Source organism: Pseudomyrmex gracilis, unplaced genomic scaffold, assembly GCF_002006095.1.
Source record: "Pseudomyrmex gracilis isolate BER0280 unplaced genomic scaffold, ASM200609v1 scaffold_16, whole genome shotgun sequence".
In the NCBI taxonomy this organism is placed as follows: domain Eukaryota; kingdom Metazoa; phylum Arthropoda; class Insecta; order Hymenoptera; family Formicidae; genus Pseudomyrmex; species Pseudomyrmex gracilis.
The window spans coordinates 479,556-491,792 of NW_018020600.1; the positions used below are offsets into that span (position 1 = coordinate 479,556).

The window sequence follows — 12,237 nt, forward strand, 5'->3', positions numbered from 1 at the left end:
TTGTAAATATCAGAATTAATTTCTTACAACTATATATCTGTTTTAAGTTGTCGGCACTTTTTTCTCTTCGTTGATTTTATTTTTAATCCAATTTCGAAGTAGCACAGCGTCGGTATACACACCAGGCGAATTGTTATCGGCACAACTATTTCCCCATGAGGTTATACCGAGCAGAATATTGTCTTTATTAACTAGCGGTCCTCCGGAATCACCCTGTTTGTAATATCAAATATAATAAATATATAAATGCGCAAGTATAGTTGTATCTCACCTTACAAACGTCTTTAACTCCTTGCTGAAATCTGTAACACGTCATTCGAGGTGTCAGCATGTATCTGTATATGGAATTCTCGTAGCATAAATCTTTTTTTACATGAAATACATTGGTGCATTTCAGATCTTTAGACAGAACTGGTTCAATAAAGCCGTCGACTTCCTGCGTATTTCACAAAAAAAGCTTTTAACTTTTTTGAGAAAAAAAAATTAGAAAAAAAAAACGACAATTGTTTTTTCAATGCCAATATTGTAACGACGTATATTACCGAGTAATATCTCCAACCGCAGACTTTACCCCATTCTTTAAAAACGTTTTCAGCGTTGTCTGGTGCCAAGTCAACTGGTTTTGTGAAATTATTATAGCTAAATGGAGGAGTTACTTTAATGGTTGCAATGTCGTAGTCTTCATCGTTTGTGTTGTATTTTTCATGTATCGAAACGTCGATCGCATCATGAATGACACAGTTTTCAAGATTAGAGGACCCACTGCATATAGTTATGTTTATAAGCTGACTTGTAGTTCTACGATGTAATATGTACTTATTAGTTTTGTAAAAATTGACAAATTAATTTTAGACATTGTTTAGGTAATTTTAGACATTTTTAAAACACCATTGTTTTACCCTCTAACGCAATGAGCCGCTGTTATAGCCAAGTTGTTGCTAATTGAAGCAGCGCCACACACATGTACATTATCCATCATCAATGACAACTGGAAGATAATAATTTTTATATATCTTTAAAAAGGTTAAAAACTGTTGTGTTACATATCGTGTCAAATTTGATGTAAAATTTACCATGTAGGGAACTGATGTAATTTCGGTGTCCGACTCATCAATGACTCTTTCTCCTGAATCACTCAAAACTCCGCCATGCCACCATACTATTTAATTTGTAGATTTATTGTTTTTTAGATAATGAGAATAAAAATTTATATAAATATACTCACTCATAAAATAAAAAAGAACAACCGAAGGAAAACGAACGTTCATTTTGACGATAGAAACGATACTAGGCAACTTGGCAATTACTAATCGTTATACAGCCAGTGTTTTTATGCCGTAAGTTATCAAAGGACAAAACGTTTATAAACTGTTAATAGAGCACTTTATGCAAATGACATAAAAAGTGCTCTATTTGTCATTACATAATTTTCAAACGGTGTATAATGTTATCGATAAAGCGTATTGCAAACGTATAGTTTTATTCTAAAGTAATATATGTGCGCTCATTATATAAAAACCCATTCAAATACATACCATGAAATCAAACTTGAACATCCACAAAGAAAGCAAAAATGTTTAATAATTTTTCTCATATACTATTTCATACATTTAATATAAAATATATAAAAAGATAATAAAATATAGAATATTAATATAGAATACATTACAAGTAAAAAGAATATTTAAAAAAATATATAGAAAAAAAGCGAGATGTTTTGTAAGCTTGCAGCACGTCGGACAAGCTCCGAAAGCTCGCCGGGCGGACCAATCGCTTTGCGAAACAATAAGCGACGAGTGCCTGCGGTGGCAGCGGCGGCGGCGACGGTGGCTAGTAACACCTACGTTCGAGGGGTGGCAGCGGTGTAGCGGCGCGGCGCCGCGACCGAAACTACCCTCCTGTCAGTCTGAAAGTCGCCGCGTATGCTCGCGGGCGAAACGCGATTTGTGCGTTAGCTGTGGTGCGCTGTCGCCGCCGCCGCCACCGTCATCGCCGTCGCCGCTGCATTAAAATTACCTACGTGTATATATGTGACAGTATCCGTGTGTGCATATTATATACGTGTACATAACACACGTGTGAATTCGCGCGAGTAAGTGCTCCGCTCTCGCACAAGGGGATATAAGTAACTTCAGGCGGCTCTTCGAGGGGAAAGCAGCAACTTCAGGTGTCTCGGCAAAGCGGCAAATCGCCGGGCGACCAACGAACGAGACCACCGTGTCCCCTGCCTCCTCTCTTCCCGGTGAGTTTCTCTTTTTTTGAATGTTCGCCAAAAACTCGCTCGCGAGTGACATAAGTGGTCGCGAGCCCGTCGGCGCGAGCTTGAGCTCATTCGCGAAACGTCGAAAAGAGCTGACAAAAGAAAAGCTCAGGTTTGATCCATTCCGCCTTCCGGAACGCCTTTGTTTAAGTGACCTGGCATTTTCGTTCTCCTTCTCCTTTCGTTTCTTCCCTACTGCCTCGAATTAGGAGAGATCATGATTTCGCGCATTTCTCTTTGTTGTTCGCAAACAGATGTGTACAAATCGCATCTGGTATTATAATTAGCATTAGCGGAATTATTGAACGTGTGAAAGAGCTAATCCGTGTGTAATCCGCGACGACCGCAAAGAGATTGTGGTTTGACGAAAAATTGCTCGCGCAAATTTTTCTATTCGAAAGAACCGAATGTACACAGTAAATAAATTCGAGATGATAATGCATCGCTGTGATATAAGACGATCATTGACGAAGCATATTTTTAATTTTCACTCCTCGCTATTTTAACGCAATAAAGTGACAAGTTATATACGTGTTCTTTTTTTCGAAAATTTTGTTCCTGAATTCAAATGTCAGTTATAAAGCGATAAAGAGTTCCGAACCGATGTTCTTCAACGTTGCTTTTTATCTTCTACTTTTTATTATAAATCGCAGTAGTACAGCGTAAAATTTAGTCAGCCGGCGCGCGCGCGCGCGTGCTTTATAACGTTTTCTTTCACTTGCTTGAACGTGATTCGATTTGATGTGAATTCATTGGTAGGAGACATACCCGAGCATCGACCATCAACGGCTTGTAGACGTAAACCTCCGTGCGGACGGGAATTTCTTTCATTCGGTTTCTCCTTCCTCTTCTCTCTCTCTCTTTCTTTCTCACGTTTAGTCCGATCGTTCGATCTTCCATTACCATCTTTGTGCGTGCAAAGGACTCTTCGACAAGGACCTGTTTACCATTAATGTCCTGACTCGCAATATCCCCGTTTGACGGACCGATCGCGGTCACGCGAGGATGGGTGAAGGATGAGGAAAGGTGTGCGGAGCGGCATGTAAGTGGTTCGATCGAGAGAAATGCTTTGCCGTTTCCTATCCTCGCGGATACGCGTATATCTCACTTCACATCGCTCACGAACAGAGAGAAATATTCACGGATATGAAAGAGCGAATAAATTCCACGAAGCGATAAACGAACGTGTGATAAATGCAAGAAATGAGCAGAGCAAGCGACCGTTTTCCAAGGTAAACAGCGTCGCTCGCGGATAGCTCGGGGTGGTTTGCGATACAGGTTATAATTACCAAACCTCTTGAGCCTGAGAGTTAGAAGTTTGCCTAGTTACATGTGATGCAGTCTAATCCGTCCTCTGTCCAAAGGTACTCTGTCTTTTTCTTTTTCTCTTTTTTCTTTCTTTCGTTTTCTCTCTGCCTAAATGCTTCTTCGTACAATCTTACTCAAGATGTCAAAGACACGTCGTATGCTTGCAACAAAATTCAAACAAAAACACGATCCGCTCTCTCAATTGAATAGAGTTATTGTATAATTGTACAGTGGAAAATGCAAAAAGTAGGTTAGATGATGAGACCATAGTTTAAAATAAAGCATAAATGCAGTTCGTGTCTGTAACGAGCCAACAGCGCAGAAGGGCAGAGGAGGAAAGGGGATGTATACGCACACCATATATGAATTATGAGTGAATGTATCGATCCCTCTCTCTTTCTCTCTCAACACGTATTTTATCGAGGACCGCGCGTAAAAACCACTCTCATTACACGATCTCTCTCTTTCACACGTTATTTCCAGAATGACTTTAATTCGCGGGACTGTCAGTCGCGGCATCAGAGTCGCATGTTCGTATTTTACATCTACAATTTACAAGTTATACGCGTCACATTGTCTTTTCCGAGTCAAGCAAATAGACACGTATTTTCTGTTGTTTTTCAATGCATTAAGCGAAAATCCAATACACGTTGTTCAATGTCTGGTTCATTCATAGATCTGGCATACATTGCAAGATGTGTCCGCGACAAGTCTCTTAAGCACGGCTTATCCGATTTACAGAGGCGATAAATCCTCGATACATCGGTTACATTTGTAATCGCATTAAAGGGTTTTGCTGGAAAGCAGCAAATACCAGCGTCTCAAATTATACAACCGGAGAGTTATTCCGGTCAAGTCGGACACGCAATAAATCAAGCGAGTAAGATACGTGTTTGCGGGGAGAAGTGCTACTTGTTCGGAACAATTGGATTCTACATTGACGCGCTGATGCATGTGCGTTATGTAAAATTTGTAATTCCAGAAAGTAAAGTGCGCCACGCAAATTTGCTCCCGAGGGAAATACACGCGCGTATTATTAATAATGCAGGTAAATATATAATTGGATATCGTGTCTACGCGCGGGTATTTAAATCGGGTTGCAAGAAAATCGATTAATTAAGCTTTGTTTACCCCGTTGCTGACATAACCGTATAATAACTCTTGATAATTATAGATCGTGCGTATAGCATTTATAGAACACTTGACCTGATATTTATATTAAACATTCGAGCTTCGGAATTTATAAAAGTATATACGAGGATTTCTCAGAGAAAGAGAGAGAGAGATATGTACATATATATTCACGGTTTCTATGTATAAATTTATGCAGTTCTGCTACCAACGCTTTCAAGAAGATCTTCACTCAAAGGTTTTTTTACTTCTCGCGAATGGAGGTTTCTGTAACTCTCTGGGTTATTTTCAGAAAATTATCAAAATGTCAGGTTGACAGCAACGGAGAAGTAGGGTGTACTACTCATTTAGAACATGTGAACTTTTGACCTCATGTTCCGTTATCAAGTCGTGCGCAAGTAATTTCCTAAATTGTACAAATGTACTCGCGATCCTCAGTGTTCTCCGTAGATAACATCCGTGGAAATATCTTGGTTTTTTTAAATATCGATTTACAAAAGTATAAAACCAAAACTTTTTGACTAAAACCAGAGTACAAGATTGGTCAATGTCACACGGTGAAAAACAGTCTTATAACTGTATAAATAGTCGTATTTTCAAGTAATGTCCGTCACAAATCTAGAAGTCACTGAAGCGACAAAGAGAAAGGATCGCCTTGACTTCGAATAACCGGCGATATTTCGCGGTTCACCTCGATCGAATCGATCGTCCTCATTCGTCGCGATCGATCGTTAATTCCGCTCCAACTAACTGGTCTAAAAATAATTTATTGACTACGTTTTATTAGAACAAGCATACAAGTATTGTGTGCCGCCTGTCTCTTTTATACATACCTCCGTTCGTCGAACTTTGCATGATCGATCATCGGAATATTTGATGCGTGCCAGCTTTAATGGACCAGAGAAGATAGATATGTCACGTGTATCGTAATTGGTCGCGAAGCAAAAATCCTCGAAGTTAGCTTCTTCTTTCAATGAAAACACTTGATAAACAACAACTTCTTTGAGTAAAATCGTTTGCACGCTTGCAATTTTTCAAGTGCATGACTCTCAGAAAAATGTTACAAAAACAAACTTCAAGAGCAATAACTTTATGGCAGCCAACTTCTCTCTCCTTCAACTTATTTGAAATTTGTTTTCAAAATCTCTTGCAATCGATAGATTCCATCTTGAAGTTAGCTTTTGCCTAAATTTCTTTTGTAAATAATTTTTTTAAGAGATATACGAACGAAACTTCCGAAATGCGCGAGAGTATGCGAACAATGTACGAACGAGTCACGCGAAGAAATTGTCTCGTTACGAACGAACTACGAGGATCGAAGAAAGGTATTTCTTAATACGATCGGTGTCAAGAGAGATCTCTTTTAAATTCAATAAATTAAGGATTCAGAAACTTCAAAGTTTTCCTTCCTGACCGATCGCATAGTGAGCGAGTAGGATTACACAGGCTCAGCGCTGGCCGCTGATGATATTCGCAACAAAACGCTTCGTAGCAACCTTCTCTAGTGACCAAGCTCTTGTTCTGCATTTATCACGATCGTTGCACTTGTAACTTTGAACAGTTGGCTCGGATCCAAGTGACCGACATCATCAGGCGCGTATCGTAACCTACATGTACATGTAATATTTCTTTCCCATTTTTGGAAACCTCGTGCTAGACCAATAAAACCGTTGCCAACAACGGCAATAGAATTTCAAATGAACCAAGAGATCTGGTTTTTATGATTTTTAATCTCACATATATACGAAAAATTTTATACACCGCGAACCGAGAGAGTATGTTTCCACACTATATTGCGGTGAAAGTACTTTCTGAGTTTTTTACTCACTGAACGTACAATGTGTGTATTTTTTTTATTTCAGTCACCACAGAAAAACTTGATTCATTTGGTTAAAATATTTTATTTACCTCTCTCGGGCGGGTAATTTATATTTTTCACACAAACGTTTCATATTTTATCCAGCGCAAAAATGCGTGTTGGTTTTTATTTTCATTAAAGAAAAATTAAACGATATACAGCGACATATATCGTTATTATAATATTCAGCTTTTCCGTTCAGCTTGAGTGTGCGTGATAGCGACGTACGAACAATCCGTTGGCCGTTTTCCAATATATACCGGCGGTCTGCTCAATGTCGCGCGATGCACTTTGTCATATACACATGTGGGGAATCTAGCTAGTGCAATAGGCCATTGGCGAACACGGTAGTCTTTGATGCCCAACAACTTTGTCCCGATGTATTTATAACCGTCAGAAAAATCTGCGTTTTTCACGCCGATAAGCGTTATTCAAATTGTATTTGCGCGAGAACATATCAAATGTCTCGAACACATTGAATAGACTTCTTCAATTTTGTATTTTATTCTCTTGAGAGAATTTTTTCAAGTTTTTCCGGAATAGCTTTATTAAACACGGGAAAACGCAATTGAATTTTGACACACCGTTTTTTTCGAGTTTTCACGAGTTTGTTCTTTGCGCGCGCATAGTTTCTCTTTAAAAAACAACTAAAACAATAAAGAGAAAGGAAATTTTTTTCGTTTTTATTTCTTTGCGCAATTGGATACTTAAAAGCATCTCTGTGTTTAGTTTCACTAGAAGGAAACGAACTTAGTCAATTAATGGAAATCGAATCAATAGGTTCGGGGCCGAGAGGGCAGAAATTAAATTCCATCGTGTATCCATTTCAATCGATGTGTTGATTTGCCTTGGAAATATTGACCGGAATAGAATGAGAGGCTCCGATAGAGAATGATCTTATCATTTCGTCGTGATGAAATTAGTAAATCTTTGGATTGAGAGAAGCGAGAGAAGCAATAAATCTATGCAGTGCGAGTGATCGAGTCGTTTAACATAATAAAAATGTTTGTCACACAATGAGATAATTGGTTCAGCGCAAAATGTCACAATGTAGAAAAAAATCTGATTCACCGGTCGGTAGTTTTTTTTTTTGGAATTCACTTTTGATATGTCAATCAAATGATTATGTAAACTATCGTAGTCACGAGTATATTTTTGTCGTAATAGCTTTTTCTTACCGCAACGACGAATTATCGCTTACACGCGATTCTTGGAGCTTCTCGGAATTTCTAATCAATCAAAATTTCTAATCTTGTACGTGCCGTTCGATTAGTTCCGGGATTTTCTCATTTGCGAAATTCAGTCGCGACACGACGTTTCATAAGATAGATCAGACGCGCAAATACCATGATTTCTATCGCGCGATTTGCGCAAAGTACACGAACGTGCTTTATCAGGTATTTCTGTATGGATAAAGTCTGAGGTGTATCGGTTAAATTATACGTATTTCGTTCAGGCGCATATATTTTTAATTATATTCGAATATAAATATGTACGTGTTCAATATCGGAGAGTGATTCCGATCGGGATCATCGCCACGTAGCGGGAATACCGTCGATCAGGAAATAAAGAAAATATCCTGCGGGAACGAGGATAACCTAGTTTGGTTCATTCTCTGTTCTTTATTGGCAGAAGGGATAAAACACGAATTTTCCGTTTCGCTCTTCTTACGTATCTGCAGATACGACAATCTCCGTGCTGAAAATACATCCGGGTGTGTGTGTGTGTGTGTGTGTACATTCGTAAATTCTGAAACTCTTGATACGTATAAAACAAGCGTTTAATTCGCGAGAGAAGACAAATAACAAGAAAAAAGGAAAGAAGAAGAAAAACCAACTGTTTGAAAAAACGTATGTATTTTTCACTGATAATGCAATCACGGATCGCACAATAGTATTTTAATATTAAAATTGTCTCACCTTCGAAAGATGCAAATATGTGTTGCATTCGTACCATAAGTACACCTACTCGTGAGAAGCTTGCCTAAACCGAGAAGATGATAAATATTTAGTTAACTAGGAGTCGGAAACACAGGCAGAGTCTATTTTCGAGCTGCCGCCAGCGAGTTAATAAAACAGACGTGAAATAGAATGCGAATGCTAGATAGCGAATAAATCAGACGGAAATTTAAGATTTGTGCAAAAAATTAAGTTTTATTCACAAATTATCATAACGCGGCTAATTCGCGCAGGTGCGTCGACTCGACTAATTTATGAGATGTACACAATTTGCCGAGAAGAAACTCGGTGCTTTTTTACCATTTGCGCGCAACTCCCATCGGTGTATCGAGCTCGAGTTCTCGCTGGTATCGAGCTACTTCTCGTATCGAAGAAGCAATTAATTAAACTACATGTAATTGTGGCCTCCTCGTGGCCGATGACGTGAGAATTTTAACGAAGCGCGTCTATTCAATTATTTTCCGTGAAAGAGCTTCTTCCTTTCTCTCTGAGAAAAGGCGACGTTGCTCCTTCTCGTTATAAATCGACTCATTGATTCGATCGATACTTGTGAACGTGTGCCGCACCTTCAGCATCACGTTCTCGCACGATTTCGTCGTTCGGTCGCATATAATCACGTAATTTCACAAAAATAACATTTTTGTTAGAAACTAGACGAGCGTTCGATAAAGTTTTGTGTCTTTTTTATCTTATAAATTCCTGTTCGTTGCGCTGAATAAAAGAATAAAGAAGAAGCTGTAACACATTAATCAAGTGACAGGCTATTGTCTTGGAATTGTATTTTCTCTCTCGATGCTGCGGCTCTAACACGCGAAGTTTTCGCTTGCGATGATACGCATATGTAATATGGCTCGCGCGCTCATCCACGCGCGCTTCTCTCGGTGTAAAAAGTTTTATCGGTACCTGTCAGACTGTCAGAGACGAGTCCCCGCGGAACAGTTTCCGGTCTATTAGGAACGGTGTCACATTTTGCATGCGTCTGTTGAGAGCAAGCGCGCATTACGTCGCGGAATCGTTTCATTCGCGAAGAAAGCAGAAATTCGATTTTACCGCAGCGAATTGCTCGTGTTTCTGCGATTAAACCGATTAAGAAGCAAACACGAACGCTGCGCAAACATCCCTTGTGACCCGGGGACGAATAAAAATGTCTCCCTTGTTGATCGTTTGTTTTCCGAGAAACACATCGAGAGATAAACCCTTTTGACGCGAATATATATCCAAATGCGGATGTAAACGTTGTCGATCGGGTCGAGTCGCGTCAGTCTGGCAGAGAGAGCGTAGTCTTTCTCACTATGACGTCATGCAACAACGACAACCTTCTCTCTCTCTCCTCTCTCTTTCTGTCTCCCTCGCGTGCAACGTCAATGCTGCCTCGACGTCCGCTACCGGGTCAACCGAGGTCGAGCTCCGACAACTTACATCTCATTTCAAAAATCCTCCTGTTTCCCGAGAGAGAGAGAGAAAAATCTCGAGTTAATTTATCTCATTTTATGGAACTAGAGAAAAAACGTAATTAAAATATTTTTAAATGTAAACTCTATCGCTTCGGCAATTAACTTAGTTTCATTATGACAACTCGCATCCAGCGCGTTTCTCTTCTGATCTTCAGTATTGTACTTTTTATCATTACCCGTGTTTAACAAACATTTACATTTTAATCATTGACGTTTAATATATTGTTATTTATTCTGTACTGTTAATAGTACTATTGTACATGAAACGTTTATTTCAATTAATTAATAGTACATAGAGGAAGTCAATAATTAATTAATGTAATATATGTCATTGCATTTAAGCATAATTATGTCAAATCGTATTAGTATTCACGTTCGTACGACCGAGCTATTTCGAGCTTGTACGAAGGACGGCTGACTTACGAAAATACTGTTCTGGGGTCAAGGATAAGCGCCGCTGTGTGACACGATGGTATTTAAATGCAATTATATTTATGCTTTCCCAGAATTCCCCTTCTCTCTAATGGTAACTCGAAGGCGATGTATCAGATATGGATCAGCAATTAAAGAAATGATCAGAGATATGGAATACGGAACATGCAAATATTATTTACCGTAATGCTACATGTACGTATCTATAGAAAATGGTATAAACCAAACTTATACTTTGTACGCGATACCGTTCTCAGCTACAGATTCAACGTTGTTCTATTAATGAAGCTGCAGCGACCTCCTCCGAATGCTAATAGACACAATGCGGCTTTGCTTGCGCCCTGTCGCTATACGGATTTGCGTTGATTGCATTCCGTTCGCGAATCAATTCGAGAATACAATCAGCAATAAATCACATAACGGAATTGTTTTTTTACGACTAACGTTTTTCACCGTAAAATCGACTCTCAATATTAAATTTCCCACCCCCGTTTGATTGATTATATTGATAATAACACGTTCAATATTTCGAAGTTTGCTGACAAAGGCGATTAAACTTTTATAGGCGGCGTGGAAGTTTTTAAATTTGATGCAACTTTTGTTTTCGCCACGCAGTGTGTCCCTTTATTGCTTTCGTTTTCCAAGTTTCCTAGTTATTGTGTGACAAATCGCCAATAATCGTTAATATCAAAAAGAACAATTGTTGCTCGATATAATTTAATAATTGGAATTTATTTATCAATAGCTTGCAAGAAGACGAGTGATGCTATGTTTTCTCTTACAAGCAGCTCGAGACATTAATAAACAATCTACAATTAATTCAGAAGCATCTTTGAAATATCTACTTCTAGAATGCAGTTGAAACGTCAAGTAAAGATCTATGCTATGCATGCCTTAGAACATTTTCATGCCAGCTTTTCATGCCAAGCATCACAGCATTCAAAAGAACTTGGCAAAGATATGCAGATGCACTTTACTGTTACTTCATCGTTTTGAATATATATATATATAAAACTCTGATGTTTACAATAATTGACATAAGATAAACAAAATAAAAATATTACAATCTGCAACAATAAACTTGACGAATAATCATGAAAACACGGTCGATCAGATGATATTAATTAAAAAAACGTATCAAAACGCGACTAATTGCGATTTGAGTTCCTCGTGCGTTCTCAAAATACAACGTGACTAATTTCCTCTAACAAGCTCGATTACAAATAATATTCTTTGGCACGTGAATGGTGCGACGGAAACTATCGGCTGCTGAAGCCCGTTCAAAATTCGCACGCTATGCAAAATACGCGGACATAAAAGATCTCTAGAGTGTATCAGTGCTTAATGCATATACGTATTGATTTCTCGGATACATTCAAGAAAACAGAATTTGTGCCAATAATCGCGCACACGTACTCAATCGAGGTAAAAAAATATACGCTCTCTTATCCCGGAAATCGTCGCCAGTTGTAAGGTTGCTTTCACACTTAACCGAGTGAAAGCAACCACGGCTGAGTCAGACAGACCGTCTGACCTTCGTCGGCATTACTACTGCGATAGTTCGATACATCGCCGCGTTGATGCCACGCTCGTCGCTTTTATGACCTTACGCGGGGCTTCAGCAGTGAGAAAGTTTATACCACATATCGCGTACACGTGCGATCATATCGTTATTCATATATTTCGTCCAATATTTCTACAAAAATAGAGTGTATTATTTTATTATTTAAGAAAGTATTATACAAAAGCGAGCCAATAAAGGTTCAATGCAAAGTAAATGTTTCCAGTCTGCACAGTTTTCCGATACTCGGTATAATATTTTGCATGGAAAATATT

At 38.7% G+C, this 12,237-nt stretch overlaps 2 protein-coding genes across 13 annotated transcripts in view; one reads left to right on the forward strand and one right to left on the reverse strand.

Moving 5' to 3' along the window:
- Nucleotides 1–24: 24 nt before the first annotated feature.
- On the reverse strand, nucleotides 25–1,280 carry LOC109864046 (trypsin delta/gamma-like protein CG30031). The gene is made up of 6 exons (XM_020444854.1): nucleotides 1,226–1,280; nucleotides 1,074–1,159; nucleotides 900–988; nucleotides 543–798; nucleotides 272–436; nucleotides 25–213 (listed from the first exon to the last, which is right to left on the reverse strand). The coding sequence occupies exons 1-6, from the start codon at nucleotides 1,266–1,268 to the stop codon at nucleotides 43–45; spliced, it is 810 nt and encodes a 269-aa protein (XP_020300443.1). The 5' UTR covers nucleotides 1,269–1,280; the 3' UTR covers nucleotides 25–42.
- A 739-nt stretch (nucleotides 1,281–2,019) lies between these two features.
- The window catches only part of LOC109864056 (glutamate-gated chloride channel), a 44,454-nt gene continuing 34,236 nt past the window's right edge, over nucleotides 2,020–12,237 (forward strand). For 11 of the 12 annotated variants that reach the window (XM_020444877.1, XM_020444879.1, XM_020444880.1 and 8 more), the window contains exon 1: nucleotides 2,020–2,242. The gene's annotated coding sequence lies outside the window, so the exon portion shown is untranslated. Of the gene's footprint in view, nucleotides 2,243–2,313; nucleotides 3,303–12,237 lie in introns of those variants that run through there. The other variant, XM_020444878.1, reaches the window with a different exon arrangement.